We start from the raw sequence: 17613 nt of genomic DNA on the forward strand, positions 1-17613 counted from the left end.
AAACATCTTATTTTCTTCCGAATAGCAAACCCTCTCTCTCTTCCACCCTCACCCGGGGAAGGGAAAGGAAACCCACTTAAAGGATATGCTAAGTCCTACACTGGCCCTTTGCATGAAAGAAGAAGGGACTCACTCTTGGTCTGGGCAGAGAAGGCGTGGGTAAGTTTGGCGAAAAGTTCACTGTTCTCAAAGCGGTCTTCCTTCACCTTTGTCCAGAAGCAGTCCTGGGAAAGGTCCTCAGCAACAAACTGTGGACACAGGCAGGGTGTTACGAGTTCAGGCTGAGCTCCGTATTTTCCATCCAATAACACTGATTAAGATGCAAGAGGTGGCTGGTGGATATTAGCAGTGTCATGCTAGTCAGATTGACCTGAGACCCAGAGACAGCTGTGCTCTTCCTGGTGGGGTCAGCGGATGACGCTTACAGGCTGTTTACTGATGATTATTCAAGAATTAGATTCAGTTATGCTACACAGCCTCCTTCTAACCTCGAATCCTCTAGTTTTAGAAGCATGATGGCTTTATTTCACATCTTGCCTTGTTCTACATTATATATTTTCCCAATCTATCTAACTGTGACAAATGTGTTCATTTTATGAACAAATCCCTACACTCCTTTGTTTTAACTTGGTTTCTGATGCAGAATCATAGTGTCTCAAACACATAGTGAGAACAACACGGAGCCATGCAAACATATCATGTGTAACTCATTCACTGGAAGATAGAGTTAGGGGGCTGTATCCATAAATCCATGATTTCAGGTCAGTAAAATTATCCGTACCTTGAAGACTGATGAAATGACTATTATCAAACAGTGTGTCACCCTGGCACTCATCCTCAAAGGCCAAAAAGACTCATTTAAGTGTAGCAGAGGATAGGGCTCAAAAAACCTCTGCAAAGTGATGTCTAGCATATAGGAGATGCCTCATATCTGCTGAATATACATAAGCATGAGGGCACTTGAAGACAGATAGATGTGAGCCACAAGAAAGGGAAACCCAACCACACCCAAAATACAAAGTAGGAAAGTGAAATGGTTTCTTAAGAAGTACTAACGAAGAAATGGACAGAAAGTCTCACCTTGGACCAGTTTGGCCTCCGGAGCTGCACCTCTGGCTTATAAAGCTTCTTTGGGGTTAATCCATGTGGCAGAACTGGGGCTGCAGGAACTCCAAATCCAAAAGGGGGAGGTGGAGGCATGCCCATTCCGGGTGGGGGTGGAGGAATGCCAGGGCCTCCCGGAAATGGAGGAGGTGGGGGGATTCCAGGACCACCAGGAAGAGGGGGAGGGGGAGGTGGCATTCCTGGTCCTCCAGGCAAGGGAGGAGGTGGGGGGATACCAGCACCCCCAGGCAAAGGGGGAGGTGGAGGGATGGCAGCACCTCCAGGCAAAGGAGGGGGTGGGGGGATGGCAGCACCCCCAGGCAAAGGAGGGGGTGGGGGGATGGCAGCACCCCCAGGCAAAGGAGGGGTGGGGATGGCAGCACCCCCAGGTAAAGGAGGGGGTGGGGGGATGCAAACACCCCCAGGTAAAGGAGGGGGTGGGGGGATGCAAACACCCCCAGGTAAAGGAGGGGGTGGGGGGATGCAAACACCCCCAGGTAAAGGAGGGGGAGGTGGTGGAGGAGGAATAATACCATCCCCTGGAAGGGGATGTGGGGAGGGTATGCTAACCCCTCCTTCTACAACTGCAGGTGGGGTTGGAATAACAGTGCCAGAGACACCAGGTAAAGGAGGGGCAGGGGGAACAGTAGCACTGCTGGAAGGGGCTGCAGCAGTAACTGCCGCGGAGAGAGAAGCCATTTCTTTCTTGGCATCTTCCAGTTCCTTGGACAGTTTGGCAACCTAGAGAAACAACATCAATGGGAGTATATTTCTCATTCCACTTCAGGGACAACTGGGGCTGGAAGGGACCTAAGAAATTACTTAATCCCAACTTCTCTTTTTATACATGAAGGGGGTGGAATAAGTCAGACATGAAATGATTCGCCTAAAGTCACATAGCTATCTCATGGCAAGCCAAAAGTAGAGTCCAGGACTTCATGTTCTTAGTTCAGCCTTTTTCAAAAGGCAACTTCAACCTTTATGTTAAACTCTTCCTTTGATCATAAAATGCAAAGATTAAGTAAATCAAATATTCTAGTTATATAACTAATACATGTGCTATACAGGTAATTATGTAACAACATTAAGTGATCAAGTTATCAGATATCACAGATCGTTTAAATATTTATAACTGCAGAGAGTGCATGTGGGGATAAATATGCCCAGAAATGACTAAATTAGGGGAAGAAAAAAAAAAAGAGCAAATATGAGAACAGTTTATTTAATTTCCAATCCTAAATGTATTAGAAGACTATTATCTTTATTTCTGAGTAGTACTGTGACTCATTTTATTTTTTATGTTGTCCCGTATTTTTTAAACTTTCCATCTGATGTATTATTTACCCCCAAAGTAAAACAAACAAACAACAGTAAGGTTTTTTAAATATGCACTCTCTAACTAGATTACCTGTTATCGCTGAACCCTCTCCAGGAATAAGAGATGACTCCTGCTCTAAGACAGGCTCATCCTGAGGCTGCTGATAGCGGTTACAGTCACTGCCTTCCCTGCTCAGACGTTACCTCTCCTGTGAGCTGAGACACCTCTGCTTCCAGGTCCTGTTTCTCTGTGGCAATTTGTTGCTTTTCAGAATCCAATACGTCCTTTTCTCCCTGAAGATCCTGGAGCTTCTGCTCAAAGTCACTTTCCATCTTTTTCATTTCCACCTGTAGCTCATGTCGGGCTGTTAACTCTGAGTCCAGCTAAAGGAGAAAGGAATCAGGCTCCCCGTAAGCTCCACATCTCAGCAAGAAGCACAAAGCTATTCCCCATAATTTACTGTTTGTGCCGATCTTTGATCTACAGAGCTCACTGACCCAGGGTATGCCTGGGGAAAAAAAGCACCATGATTTTGACCTGAAAATCAACGTTAAAAGGAGGGGGGAACCAGGCACCATTTCCACAGTCTCTATTTTTGGAGTTATAATTAAAAAAACAAAAAAACTAAGATTTGAAAGACATTTAACCAAGAGAGCCGTGGTAGTCTCTACGAACAATACCTATCAACCACAATAGGCGTCTTTAACAATCGAAAAGAAAAAAGAGAATTAGACATATTCCAGGTTCCTATGCTGTGAGGGATAAGAGGCCTGAGATGTCAAGCAAACCTAACAGTGCTCTCGCTATTATACGAGTGTTATCTGTCTTTCCTGTCCTGCCCAGGGGCCCAAGAACTATGCAAGCTCCCACTAACTAGCTGTTCACTGTCACACCCGTATTAGTTTTCCACTGGGTAACCTACACCAGAAAGCTTCCCCTAGGAACTGCTATTGTGTGCTGAATGCTTTCAAAATATCACAGGTAACTGTTTCACATGTCAGAAAAATCATAATCGTTAGACAGAGAAAGAAAGATATATCCCATTTTTTTTCATTTCTCATACACACCTTTTTTTCCAGCTCTGCAGCTTTGCCTTCAGATTTCTCCACCTTTGTTTTATCAATCATTTGATCTGAAAAGAAGAAGAGTCAGGAAGTAAAGTTCCCAATTCTCTTGTCTTCCCTTTTCACTACCTAAGCCCATCAGTAAAACGAAAGGGCAGTCTTTGGTCCCTTTATTAGCCTTCTTAACGTTCTGCACTAGACAAAGCAATGAAACTTTCAGTTAAGTTCAACGTAAAAGTTCTGAGTGCCTATTATACAGTAAGGCCACCATGCTATGTGGTACAGAGAATGCCTACAAGTCACACTTCTGAATCCCTGACACCAGCAGGAGTCCCAGATAATAGCTAATGAAGTCCCTTCAAAAGGTGGGGTAGTGTGTGAGAAGTGGTAAATTTTTAGATTATGCAGAAAGAAACTAAAGGCCTGTATATTCCTAGCATAGATGTTGGTTAACACTTAAGAAAGGTAAATACCTAGAAACTAGAAATTTTCCTCTGAACTTTTCACTGCAAGAAACATGCAAAATGAACGGCAGAAGCAATACTTTAAGGAACCAGAGAGAAGAATGCACTTACCAATCAATGTCTCAATGTCAATCTGGAGGTGCCGGCACCTGAAGTCAGGATCGGCCCCATTCTTGCGCAGAACTATCTGAGAAACACATTCTTCAATCAACTTATAGTACTGTGGTCTGTGGAGGAAACAAAACAGGGTCATTAAAGGAAAACCACAATATAATTTTCAAGTATTCAGCATCAAGAAAAGTTAACTGCTTTGACAACAGAGGGACCTGAGGATAAAGTGTCTGGAAAAGAACTTTTCATAAAATTAACAGAAGTGTTGCTGCCATGCTAAGAAACCCCTCTTCCACATCATCTACCCCATCTACTTCAGATAATCAAAGCTTCTTGCCCTGTGTGTCCTAGTGCCAATCCTTTCCCATCTAAAAACCCAGGCTTGAGCCTTCCTGTCCTGGACAGGACTATCACTAAAATTCTACTTCCAAGCAACATGAAAAAACTTTAAGTTGCTACCTCCCTCTGCTATCATGTTTCACCCCACCCTACCACACCCCTCCGAAAAAGGAAGGGTATTTCATCTTCTGCATTGTGACCTCTTCCATAGAGATGCCTTTATGTGGATTAAAGGGACAACTGACAACTCCCTTTATGTCTATGATTAAAAATGAAACCTAATTCTTGTCTTTTCTTTTTCCCTTTGCAGACAATCTTTGGATTTAAGGATTTTGTGCTTTCTACTTAGGCTCAAATCTAAAACTTCCACCAGGTATTCCATTTACCTGGCCTCATAGTCATTTCGGACCAAGAGGAGGTGCTGCAGGATGGACAGGAAGTGCGGCTCTGCCTTTGAATCCTTCACTGTGTTTAAGAGAATCTGGAAGATTTCACTGAAGTCAGTAGAAAGGGGAAGAGGCTAAGGAAAGCATATATTTAGAACCTGACAGGTGGCTTGCCTAACTCTTGGGAAAACTAACAAGATGCTCTTCTATTCTAACAGCTGTTTTTCCTGTAAACGTTGCCTGAAACTTTAGGTGCTGTAAACTTCCTTTAGCCAAAGGACCAGTGAGTTGGGTGGTACCATACACAGAGGTAGAGGATTCCTAGTATTTGGCTTTAAGATCAATCAGTAGACAGAAACTAAAAGATAATTGCCTTGTGGCAAATATCAATAGGTAACCAAATTACTCCCTCTGTCAGTCTCAGGAACACACACACAAAAGCAAATTACAACCCTACTCCTACTGACTTGTGTATGTCCTCTAAAAACCATCTTAGTAAGCTAAGCTATCGTGTTCTAGGAGGTCTATACTAATTTTGAGGGCTGCTTCCATGCTAAGCAACCTTTAGATCACCTTTCCTAACTCCTCTGGTCCATGCTGTGGCAAATAAATCCAACAGCAATCAAAAGACACCTGCCTTGTTTACTGAGAAGACGCGCAGGCTGATGCCCTGTGCTGAGTCATCATTCCCACACTGTTCCATACAGGGATCTATGACTGAAAGGCCCCTCTGCCCTGCACCCAGTCAGTGAAAGGATATTCCATCTCCATTCGAATGTCATCCAGCCGTCCCTTCAGGTCATAGGAATCTTCGTCCCCTTGCTCATCAAACACAGCGAGCTGCACTCTCATATCTTCATTTTCAATCTTCCGAAGGTCCTGTCAGTGACAAAAGGAGAAGTCAGGGAACCCCAAAGTATCCTATGCTGGCTAGAAACCCAAGCCTTTCGACCTGGTTTTTCAATTGCAAACCAGTTATCCTAGGGATGACTGGCCTATACACGCAGGAAGGAATCGGCTCAGCCTTTTGAATGAAGTGCTGCATCTCACCTGCAACACTTGATGCAGCCCCAAGCGCATCAGTTCACTTCGGATATGAACTCGGAAGTCAAGTTCTTCAGCTGGTGTGATGAGAGCATTGATCAGCTGTATGCATCCCACCTAAAATAAGAAAAGTCAGTAGCTATATCAGTGTTACTCCTAGAGACCAAGATTCCATTTTCTTTACATGAATTCTGGGGTCCAAAATACAGCCTAGAAAATGCAGTACAAAACTACCAGGACTTTCTGCTGGAGCTATAAGACCTGGTTTGAGCACAGGTCTGGAGAGCAGAGGTCTAAACAATTCCAAGGCTTTGATGGTATACTTTGTTCTAGGCCTTGGTTTCCCTAGCTCGTAAATAGATACCATGCCTTTTTCCCATCTCATAATGAGGAAAACAGTTCTTCCTCTGCCTTCTTGTTTTCCCGTTAGAACAAATTCCGAAATATAAAAAGTATAGTTGGAAATCATTCCATGTGTCCTATTAAGAGGTCAAATGAATTTGAGTCTTTCCATCTTGAATTCTATTCTTGGGCCCAGTTTCAGTGGATATACATGCCTTGAGTGCAATGGAGGTCCCACTTTTTAATCCATCCAACAGTGGCTGGAAACGTTCCATCTCATCCATCTCAGCTCTTTCTGTCATTGCCTCCAAAACCCTTTCATTCCTGATCAGGAGAAAAGAAAGAGAGAGAACTGCCCAGGTGCTCTGACACAGACATGCACAAAAGGCAGATGATATGGTGGCACAGATCAATTAGGAAACAGAATATCATCAGCGTTCTATATTTCTCACATTACTCTTGTCATCACCTAAACAGGGGCCAGAATCTGCTGAAAGCTATGGAGCACCTCTTTAGAAAAATGTACCTGAAAAACCATGCCTATCCTATCTATGGATACCAAATTAAGACCCCTGTTCTGTAGAGTGTAAGTTGGTAAAACTTTTGGAGGGGAATTTAGTAATACCTATTTTCAATGCAAGTAATATGTGGCCTACTTCTAGAACTCTTCCCAACATAAATGCATGAATGTGAAAGAATGTATGTATAAGGATGCTCATTATGGCATTATTTGTAATAGCAAAAATTCTTCTCATCATCTAGAGCAAGAGCCATAATATGCTTAAAAAAAAAAAAGTCTACCTAAATGTCTAGCAATGGGATAACTGTTAAATAAATTATGAGGCCTGCATACTATGGAATGCTAAGGAGCCACTAAAGATAATAACGTAGATCTAAAAAAAATACTGACATAAAAGTGTGTCCGAGATTTACTGTTAAATAAAAAGAAACAAGCTGAAAAGAATAAATGGTATGTTTAGCTTCTGTTAAACCAACTCCTCCACAAAATTAAAAATCTATCCTATACATGTGACTGGTTTTATAGGCATAAGCCATCTTTCTTTAGTTCTAGAATACCATCTTTTGGAGTGGCATAAGATATCTTAGAATCTAGGAAACGCCATATATTCGTCTGTGCTAGAAAAAGATGTATGCAACTGCACCAAGTCATTAACAGTGGTTATCTCTGCCAAACAGGATTTGACAAAGGCATGAGGCTGTTAAATTTTACTTTATATACTTCTGTCTTGTTTGAATTTTAAAAATAATGTGTTGTTCCTGAATTTAAAAAAAAAAGGAAAAGGAAACCTTTGCCCTAAATAATACAGACATTAATGGAGATCTAGGATATATCCAGCTACACCTGTGACAACCAGTGGTACACTCAGGACAGCCCCCTTAAGCCCCCATCACTTAATAATCTTTCTTAAACATTAAGATTCACAGAGTTCTCGTTTAGGAAGAAATATTTAAGACCAAGTGGCCACCCAAGCAACTCAATTTTCCTCTAGACTAGAGAAGATAGTAAACAAGAGAATGGAGAAGAGAAATAATTCCAGTCACATACATGTCCTCTGGCTGTGGGAGGATACAAAGGGCAGAAAGCAGCCTCGCTGCGTCAATCATCATGTTGGGAACAGCAGGATCCATGGCTCTGACCAGCAACAGGATTCCTTCTTTTGTCTCTAACATGGTCTTGATTCCAAACTGGTAGGACAAGAACAGAGAAGGGAGGCTTAAAGATGACAGCATTTAATCCGGGATAAGTTTAGGGGTCATTATGGGTTGAATGGTATTTCCCTCCAAAATGCATATGTTGAAGTACTAACTCCCAGTACCGCAGAATGCAACCTTATATGGACACAGGCTCATTGGCAAACGTAATCAGTTCTTACAATAAGGTCCTATTAGAGTAAGGTGGGACCTTAATCTACTCTGACTGTTGTCCTTACGAAAAAGGCAAATGTGGACCTAGACATGCACAAAGGGAGAACACCATTGTGGACAGGAAGGCAGAAGCGGGAGTGATGCATCTACCAAATGAGGACTGCCAAAGACTGTCAGCAAACCACAGGATGCTGGGGAGAGGCATGAAACACCCCCACCCTCAGAGCCCTCGGAAGCAACCAACCCTGCCAACACTTTGATCTTGGACTTATAGTATAGCCTCTAGAACTGTGAGACAATAAATGTGTTAAGACACCCATTTTGCAGTACTTTGTTACAGCAGCCCTAGCAAATTAATACAGGGATAGAACACTCTTCCCAACAGAGCTAAACAGAAATGAGCAGAGCAAAACAATTTTCCAGTAGACACATAACAGAACTCTCTGTCTTCCAAGAATAAAAATCTTGGATTTTAATGTTTCTTTTTAATGCCCCCCTCACCCATCCAATGGAATAGCTTAATTATAAAAAAAATTAAACAGTGAGGAAGATAGATTTGCACTCAGGAACAAATAATTTTGGGTACCCTAGGTTTAAATACTAAACAGACAAAAAAACCAAAAAAACAAATAAGCAGAGACTAAAGTAATAAACCTTTCAAAAACAGTAACTATAAGTTAGGAAATTCAAGAATTAGCAAAAGAAAGTATAAAAGAGGAAGAAAATTTGAATGTATCATCTGAAACTGATATTAGAACTGAGAAGAAAGATCTACAGAAACATGTATATGTGACAACCAAAAAGTTTTGATACTAAAAGGGAAGCGAGAAGTCTTGAACCTCATATTCCTAGGTCCTTTTTGTAGTTTGTCAATACAAGAGAAAGAGTAGGAGTCACGATGGAGTTTGGAATGAAAATGGGAAAAATCTCACCTTGTTGTTCATAAAAGCTTTCAAGCAGCGAATGATCTCATGCTTGTTCCGGCAATCGTAGCTTCTGCAGGGAGAAGACATAATCAGTGAAGTCCCTTTATTCTATAACCCCTCTCCCATTTGACTTTTCAGTCTCGCAAACAAGGGTCTCAGGAACATCCCCAACTAGTAGCTCCCAACGGAGTAAATTCAGCACATAGCACTCTGCCCTGAGTGCTGCAAAAACAGGTAGCTGAAGAGTGATCCCCACCGAAGACCTTTGGTTAATCCTCTTGAAATCCAAGTTCAGTATTACATTCAAGTCTTCCCTTTAACTCCCTCTCTATAGGCTCCGAAATGCTAAATTCTATCAGCACAACATCCCATCTATTACTGTTTGCCTTGCTACCTCAAAGGTTTGAAGTCTATACATTCGAAAACACGTGTGTGTTTTCGAAAGATCCCAGGAAGTAGAGAAGTCACTTTGGGTCAGGCTGGCTTCAAAGTAGCTAACTGTCCAAGGTATCCCCAGAAATGTTCCAACCCTGAAGACCTTTATAAAGCTAGTCCCTAACTGGTGAAGTGTATTATAAGACTCCCAAATGAAGTAAGACCCAGGCCAAATCACAGGGGAGCTCTGGTCTAAATCACACCCTATTTCCAGACCAGATAAGAACCTGTGCGGGGAGACGTATATACCTTATGTGTTCTTCACTGTGAAATTTAAGTTCCTCCTCCTCCCTTTCCTTATCTATAAGCATCATTCGTCTTCTAGTCACCCCTATAATAAATCCCATTCTCAGCTAACAGCATATTCTCCTCATCCTTAACTTTACACTTAACTACTATTTTCTCCTTTAGAGCGAAAAGCCAAGTCCCCTGTTACCTCCCACCTGGAAAGTGTCAAAACTTGGAAGTCCTTACCCAGGAGTCTCCTCTTTCTCATCATGGAGTCGTTTAAGGATGTCCAATAAGGAGGCCAGGCCCTCAGCACCAAATGTTTGCACCCAACTGTAAGGGACAGAGATAATGCAATGTTAAATCAAATCAATAAATACTTCTTCACCAAAACAAAGTTTATCCTGCCAACTCCTACTCCCAATCTAGAATATTCTCACACTTCCCTGGCTCCTTTGATCTTCAATCCCCACCACCAGTGAACTCTAACCTTGGGCTCTTACTCCTGTTATCACCTCAGAATCCTCACCTGACAGGGTTGTTGTTGAGGGAGACGCGAAGGGACTCCAGGCAGCTGAGCAGAGGCGCATCCCGCAAGCCCGACCTCAGCTCCTGAATGTACATCATGGCAGACCGAGAGCTCTCCTTTTGGCTCATGCCCTAGACAAGAGCACACAGAGAGATTAGTAAACCCTAGACCCGGTCATAAATTGGACTGGGAAAATGTTCTATGAAATTGGCAAAACCAACAGGTCCAAGAGAGGGGCACAGTCTCCCACGTCATGGCTGCCTGCCCCAGAACTCACAGCCTTGGACGTGTGCAAGTATTGAGACACCATCTCCCTCTTGATAATAATGTCCTTCTCCCTCAAAGGTTGTTGTTTCTCCTCATTCAGGTTCATGTCCAGCTAGCAGAGACAGAAAAAAAGGAAAAATCAAAATTGCCTCGAATTCCTTACAAGTTTTCAGGGTTTAATATTTTGTATACTTGGCTCACTGAATAAATACGTTTCCCAATTCCTAGAGATTTAGGCTATGACAGATGATGAAAATTCCTCAGGGATAAATGTGGTTCACATTTTAGTATAAATCCTTATAGACATTTTTATACACACACATACTTACCTTTTTTTCCTAACAAAAACAGACTCAATACAGACGAAAATTTATTTTCTATCACTGAAAGAAAAGCGCACATAATGTCTTTTTGCACCTAAGATGGACTTGAATAATCTCTTTGGACTGAAGCACTGGGCGACTGGCGTCATCCAAACACCAGCAGGATGGACACCAGCGAAATGTGCGCCACTCGAGGGCCTAAACACCCACTACCCCTGGCTAACGCAGATTCGGTACAAATTCCTTTCCCCTGAAGAAAGAAATGGAAACTCTGTGATAAAGCCCCTCAACAGATATAACCTGGAGTGTGTTACTGGCGGAAAGGCTCTGTTTGAGCCTATGACATGTATAACCTTGTGTCTGAGCCCAGTATTTCACTGAGCACAAGATTAACCCTAACAAGTCCAGAATATTGTTTGAAATGGGGGAAAGCACAGGGGGGAAATAGATACAATCTATTTCTTCTCAGGGGTGTGTGTGTGTGTGTGTGTGTGTGTGAAGGAATCACCGCCTCTGAATAGCAATATTAATTTCACGTTTTTCTCAGTCAATTCCTGGTGCCTTTCCCTCATTTTATAGATAAATGAAACACAGAAGTTGCAAAGTGCTGACCCTCAGGTTGAATTAGACCCAAAGATAAAGAATGTTCTGCTTGGCTAGCTCAATATTTTAAATTTGGGAGACTTCATATAAAAATATGGATTTCTAGCATCAAGGGATGTAATCATCAAATGTCAGATTGTGGGAAACTCTACAAGTCAGGTTCCATAATTAAATTAAACTTAAGAGACTATTAGCGACAATGGACCTTATATGGAATTGTGATTTGAATGAAAAAATTGTTTTTTAAAAAAATGACCTAATCGGGGAAATCTGAATGCTGGCTATGATATTTGATCTATTAAAGAATTATCTTTTTTTTTTTTTTAATTACAGATTTCTGGCTTCTTTTTGAAAAATACAAATAAATGGCACTACTGGGCTGGTATTCCCAACTGGAATGCTACAAAACCTACTGGAACTAACAAAAATGCCAGAAGTCCTTCTTCATTTTACCACAGTCCTCCTCCTTACATCTTCTGTCGAGCCTGTTTAACTTCTTTATGCTACCTCCCTGGCCCTGAAGACATCTAAGTTTGCAATCCAAGGCCAAGAGTTTGTCTTCATAGATCATACTCGTAATGTACTTGAATTACAAAGAGGCAAACTAAAAGCTTCAGTGGAAAATAGTAACTGCAGTACTGGCTGAGTGTTTACTGTGAACCAGGTCCTGTGTTGAGGGTTTTCAGCCCATGCTTTAAATTAAGTTAGGCCTGCACTAGCTCTGTTTGAGAGCATATATCCAGGCACTATATAGATCTTATGAAACCTTATAAGCATGTAGTCAAAACTTTCCAAGACTGATCACGAGTGAACATTCATTCACTGAGTGTCCTCCTCACTGAGGAACAACAGCAAAGGAAGCCACATCCACATACACGTCATTACTCAACTGACCTCAGCCACAATCTCTAAAGGTCTTTTAGAGATTATAGCATCAGAATTCTCTTTCCAGATTCACCACTAAATAGAAGACCTTGGGCAAATGATGCCTTTCCATTCCTCAGTTTCTTCTTTGTATAGAGTTCATTGAGAAAGTTTCAACACTTTACCCGCTCTGGCTAACCCAAAGGTCGTCCCCACACTACCACGTGAGTTGACCCACTTACCCTGTGTCTTTGTGGCTCAAGTGTTGCTGGACAGAAGGACATTAACAAGGTGGTCAGTGATCAGATATGCCCAAGCCTAACTCATAGATTCCAATGTGATGGACTGGTGCTTGCATATTTAGTCCCTTCCTTAATGGGATTGCTATTAAGAAGTTCCCTGTTAAGCCTGGAATTCTTTGTCATTAAAAGCTAGTTAGGGGGAACATGCACAAAATAGGGTCCACCGTGGCCATAAATGCATTATCAGAAAGAAGCAATGTTTTGAGGCGGGAAACTTACCAGCATCTGTTCAAACAGTACTAGAACTTGCTCGTCTGAAATGTCTTGCAACGATTGTGCTGTGGGATCATCCCCATATGATGCAGAAGAATTTCTATGAGCAGAATTGGGCTTTTCCTTCTCCTTCTTAATTCTCATGCTGGTAAGTCGCTCCAGCTGAGAAAGAGAAAAAAGTATTAGCAGCGATCCATTTTCATTTACACAACAAACCGCATATCAGATAGCCAACCCTCTAACCTCTTATACATGTGTGATTCCTCTGGCTTGTGGGCAGTTCTTATACATGTGTGATTCCTCTGGCTTGTGGGCAGTTCAAGCCTATTCTGACATGAAAAGAAGAAACTAGTCTTCTTTGTATTTAATTTAGTATACTGACTGTACTCTCATCTTCATCCAAAGATAAGAGGATTGGAGAATTAAGATTGAAACCTCTCTACAACAGAAAAATGTTCTTGGGCTCCCCTGCCTTTTCTAAGCCCTCCAGCAGCACAGAACTAAAACCATCTCATGTACACAGCTATCTCAGTAAAATGCCCTTTGTTTCCCTCTAACTATCCATTAATCTGGCCAGGCCCTCAGAGGTCCCTTCCTCTGAGAGATAAGTGTGACTGCAGATTTTAATAGATGTAAGTGATATACTTGTAGAATAAACAAGTAAATGCCTTAAAACAAGGAACCATTCCTTTATCTCTCTTCTGTACATGCCACAGCACTTGTATTAGGTAGGCAGCAAAAGTTCAGTACATAGTCTTCAAAATCCCCTTTGCAGAGAATACATTGTACTTCAGGGGTACATATGCCATCTCTTTGCCAATGAAATGCTCATGAACCATTCCTCAAACCTCAAGTACACATGCTCAAATCAAAAAGAGTCACTGATAAGCTGCAGCTTATCAGCTCTCTCTGTTTGCAAATAATAGCAAATATCTGCAAGCATTGTGAGCTTCAAGTGATGTAAGTGGCAAACCGCAAGTTAGCTTGGAGTTTAAAGAACATGCCTAACCTTGGAAGCCAATGAATGTGCCAGGGAAATGCATGCAATAGGCCAAACACAGAGCAAAGAGTTAGGAAAAATCCTTGGGGTGCTCTGCGAGTAGAACCTATACCATCATTACAAGTTAAAGTCAAAGTTATAGCAACTGGTAAATATCATAGGATAGGAAATGAGCTAGAACATGCACATGCTGATCAAAATTTCCTTACCTCATCTGCCATGAGCCGCTTCAGAGTCTAGGACACAGGAAAAAGGAGGGAGAAAAAAGATCAGAGACACGCCATGAAACCTCCCAAACACCAGATGGGTTGGGGCAAAAAAAGAAGGAAAATGAGTTGAAAGGATCTAAGCTACTTCCCACAACCTAAAAGATTTCTGCCAAAGTATTCCTTAGCACAGTCGGTCAGGTAAGGGGCAGGAAGAGTTTTAAGGTCATTAACATATGGCTCTTTGAAGAAAAAGGAAAAAAAAAAAAAGGATGGAGATCTGAAAAGACTCTGAATCCAGTGACCAATAAACCTATGAAATGTGCTCAATTTCATTAGTAAACAAGGAAAAGCAAACTAAAACCACAATGAGACATCATCTCGCACTCTCCAAAATTGTGGTAAAAATGTTCATGTCTGTCTAGTTGCAGAGCGGCGGGCGCTCTCACCAAATTGGTGGTAATATAAATTGCTGGTAATATAAATTGCTACAGCCACTTAGGAAAACAGCATGGTATTATCTAGTAAAGTTAAATATGCACAAGACTACAACTCAACACATCGATTTCTATGTATCTACCCTGTGGAAACTTGCACGTATGTGGCAGGATGTATACAACAAGGCTGTTCACAGCAACTCTATACGATCCGAAACAGAGAACCATCCAAATAGCCATCAAGAGCAGCATGAATAAACTGATACATTGGGACAGTGGGAAACAATTACACCAGGAAAGTGAATGAACCTACAGCTACTCACAAACATTAAACTGAATGTGTTATTTCATTTACATTGACCGTAAAAATATGCAAAATTATATTATTTAGGATATAAAATTATAAAGGGAATGATTACCACAAATGTCAAAACAGGGTGGGTGGAAGCGTTGTGACTGCACAAGGGGACAAAGGACTTATATGGAGTGCGTACAACAGTCTATTTCTTAACATAGATGATGGCTACATGGGTGTCCTGTATGTTTCATATTCTCTTCTTCTGCACACATGCTATATTTTACTAAGAAAAAAGTCTGAATGAGCAAGTGTGGGAAAGCGCTAATTCTTCTTCATCCTAATACTTAATTTTAATCCATATTCTTGTTGCTTAGGGAGAGGATAGCGAATACTTCTTGACTAACTTTCTTCAACTAATGAAAAGCTTGTTCTGACCATGCCACAAAGCTATTCTACTAACCTTTTTACAAACAAGAAAAATCGATATCATAATGCCCCTGTTCCCATGTCAGAGTTCAGTTAAATCTGGGAATCTTAACTTTGCCCTCCATGGTCCAGAGGTCAAGCTTCTGCTGAATGGGCGCTAATCACTCACTTGAAACCATAAGAACCTTGTCAGCATTAATGGAATTTAAAGTTACTTCGTGCATGCTGCTTACTGGAGATGGAAGGCAGCAAGACCCGAGGAGACTAACAGTTCCTTTCGTCACCCCCACCCTAAGTCACCCAGCACACAGAAGTGACACAAACCACAAAAAACTTCAGTATGTACAGTGTGATTGTCATTGTCAAGGTCAAATTTATTTGCTCCTGGAGCAATTGCTTCCAGCACCTTGTCTTCCAAACTCAAATGTGCCCTCAGAACCAAGCAACAACCCAAACAATTCTGGGATGGATGTAACATAGGTAACAGAACCTGCAGCTAATGATTCAGTGCCAGTGGGACTATTCACAGCTGCGGGGAAACCAGCAACCTGTTCTTTTTGCCTACACTCTTTGTTCTCTTCCATCCGTTCCCACTACCACTACTACCCAAGTTCACGCCATCATTATCTCCTGCTTGATTTACTGCAACAGCCCCCTAACGGATCTCCCTGCCTTCAGTCCCATCTGCACCACACCGAATCCATTCTCCATACTAGTATATCCAAGAGTAATCTTTCTAAAATGCCAAACTGTCCAGGTTATTTCCCTATTTAAAAACCTTCAACAGGTCCCCACCGCCCTCAGATCAAAATCCAAATTCCTTAGCATGGCATGTAACATTCCTGGCTTCTTTCCTTCAACCCATCTCTTACCCAATCCCCACCTCAAACTCTCATCCTCTGGGCATCCTGAACTAGCTGCAGGTTAACAAACCGAGTATTCACCACCCCAGACTTTCCCCAGGCTGCTGCTTCCTGCCTAGATTGTGCTTTCAAGGCTAACTAACTCCAAGATGCCCTGCAGGATGGCACCCCCTCTAATTGGACAGGTACCTCTCCTTGTGTTTGCACAGTAACAGGTACTTGCCTGTCTCACAGCACTAGTAGTAGTGCATTACAACTGTCTTTTGATTGTCTGCCTCCTCTATCCTTTTCCAGACTCAGTTCCTTCAGGGCAGAGCCTGAAACTTAGTCATTACATCTCCTATGAACAAATACCATAAACTAGGGCTGCTTTCCTAAAATACCAATCCCTGGAGAAGCCCTCAAATCTATTCCACCTCTTCATTATCTCAATGAAGAAAGTGAAGTTCAGACAGGTGGAATAAATCACCGAGGTCACATGACTGGGGGCAAGCTGCGTATGGAACTCGTCTCCAGATTTCAAAGCCCCAAATCTTTGCATTCCCCAAATTCTTCTGCCTTCTTCCCATTTAATGCCCTCTAACTCTTGCCTTTAGATACAAAAATAAATGTATATTTTAACGAGAAGGAAGATACTAGTTTCCTTTGGTGCATCATTAAAAACAGATTTAATTTTTAAAAATTATCCATGTTTTAGTGCTCAATTTGAGTCGACAGCAAAAAACATCCATGCAGAACATAAGCTGCATTTCATCAATTAGTCCAACAGAGGGCGGCATCTACCAGCAAAGCAAATCACAAGGCCGGCAAAATTCTGTTTCAGAACTCAGAACACCCCAACAGCAAGCTCAATTCAATTACTGAAATGGAACCTGCTGCTACAGTATATTGACGGTGTACTGTTTTCTTGTTTAATATTGTCTGTTTTCTTTACAGATCCTATGTATACGGTGTTTGCAAACAGTAAGCTTTGTTTTTTTAATTGTTATCATGCGTTGTTTTGTGGATTCTCTGAGATACAGAGATCCCTAGATCATGAAAAGTAGAAAGAACTAAAAATAGTGGAGTCCAGGAAGATAAATGCCACTGGAGCTACATTCATGCCTTTCGCTTCAGATGTCCAAGCTTTTTTATAAAGACTCTAATCATCCTACCTACCTCTAAATGCCTCCCCTCTCACCACTGTCCTTGTTCACTGTCAATTCTCTTCTGCCCCCAAGCCCACCCCTTACTCCCCTAGCCTATCTGCACGAAATACTTCATCTTCCTGTCCATCCTATTGAGTTTTCCACTAAAACCTTCAACTACAAATATCCATCCTGAAGGAAGCATAAATACTGAATAAAATTTCTTTAAATATCAAAATCTACTCATGAATACAGATTAATAGGAACTTCCAGGTAAAAGATGGTAGACTGAAACAAAGCATCTAATTTCTCCCCTTCTTGAAACCCTTCTAAATCTACAGAAAAGGAATTTTTAGAAAGAAAAACATAATGGAAAGGAGACTACAAGGTTGGGAAGAACAAGAAAAGCACAATTGCAGCCAAATTTTGAAGCTAGGGAAATAAATGGAAGGACTAGTGATAAACCCAAAGACCTAAGAAAACTGAGTCCAAAATCAGAAGTAGGAA

General features: G+C 41.6%; 1 protein-coding gene across 1 annotated transcript in view; it reads right to left on the reverse strand.

Annotated features, from left to right (window-relative positions):
* Positions 1-17613, reverse strand: part of DIAPH1 (diaphanous related formin 1) — an 87669-nt gene that overhangs the window by 49826 nt on the left and 20230 nt on the right. Inside the window, exons 2-16 of the mRNA XM_074313689.1 lie at positions 12756-12911; positions 10455-10556; positions 10178-10308; positions 9895-9981; positions 8992-9055; positions 7740-7879; positions 6388-6496; positions 5837-5947; positions 5547-5665; positions 4787-4903; positions 4062-4177; positions 3490-3554; positions 2626-2805; positions 1081-1845; positions 134-248 (exon numbers count right to left, since the gene is read on the reverse strand). Of these exons, the coding sequence (XP_074169790.1) occupies positions 134-248; positions 1081-1845; positions 2626-2805; positions 3490-3554; positions 4062-4177; positions 4787-4903; positions 5547-5665; positions 5837-5947; positions 6388-6496; positions 7740-7879; positions 8992-9055; positions 9895-9981; positions 10178-10308; positions 10455-10556; positions 12756-12911 (2377 nt within the window). The remainder of the gene's footprint in view (positions 1-133; positions 249-1080; positions 1846-2625; positions 2806-3489; positions 3555-4061; positions 4178-4786; positions 4904-5546; positions 5666-5836; positions 5948-6387; positions 6497-7739; positions 7880-8991; positions 9056-9894; positions 9982-10177; positions 10309-10454; positions 10557-12755; positions 12912-17613) is intronic.

This window comes from Rhinolophus sinicus, linkage group LG10 (genome assembly GCF_036562045.2).
Source record: "Rhinolophus sinicus isolate RSC01 linkage group LG10, ASM3656204v1, whole genome shotgun sequence".
Classification (NCBI taxonomy): domain Eukaryota; kingdom Metazoa; phylum Chordata; class Mammalia; order Chiroptera; family Rhinolophidae; genus Rhinolophus; species Rhinolophus sinicus.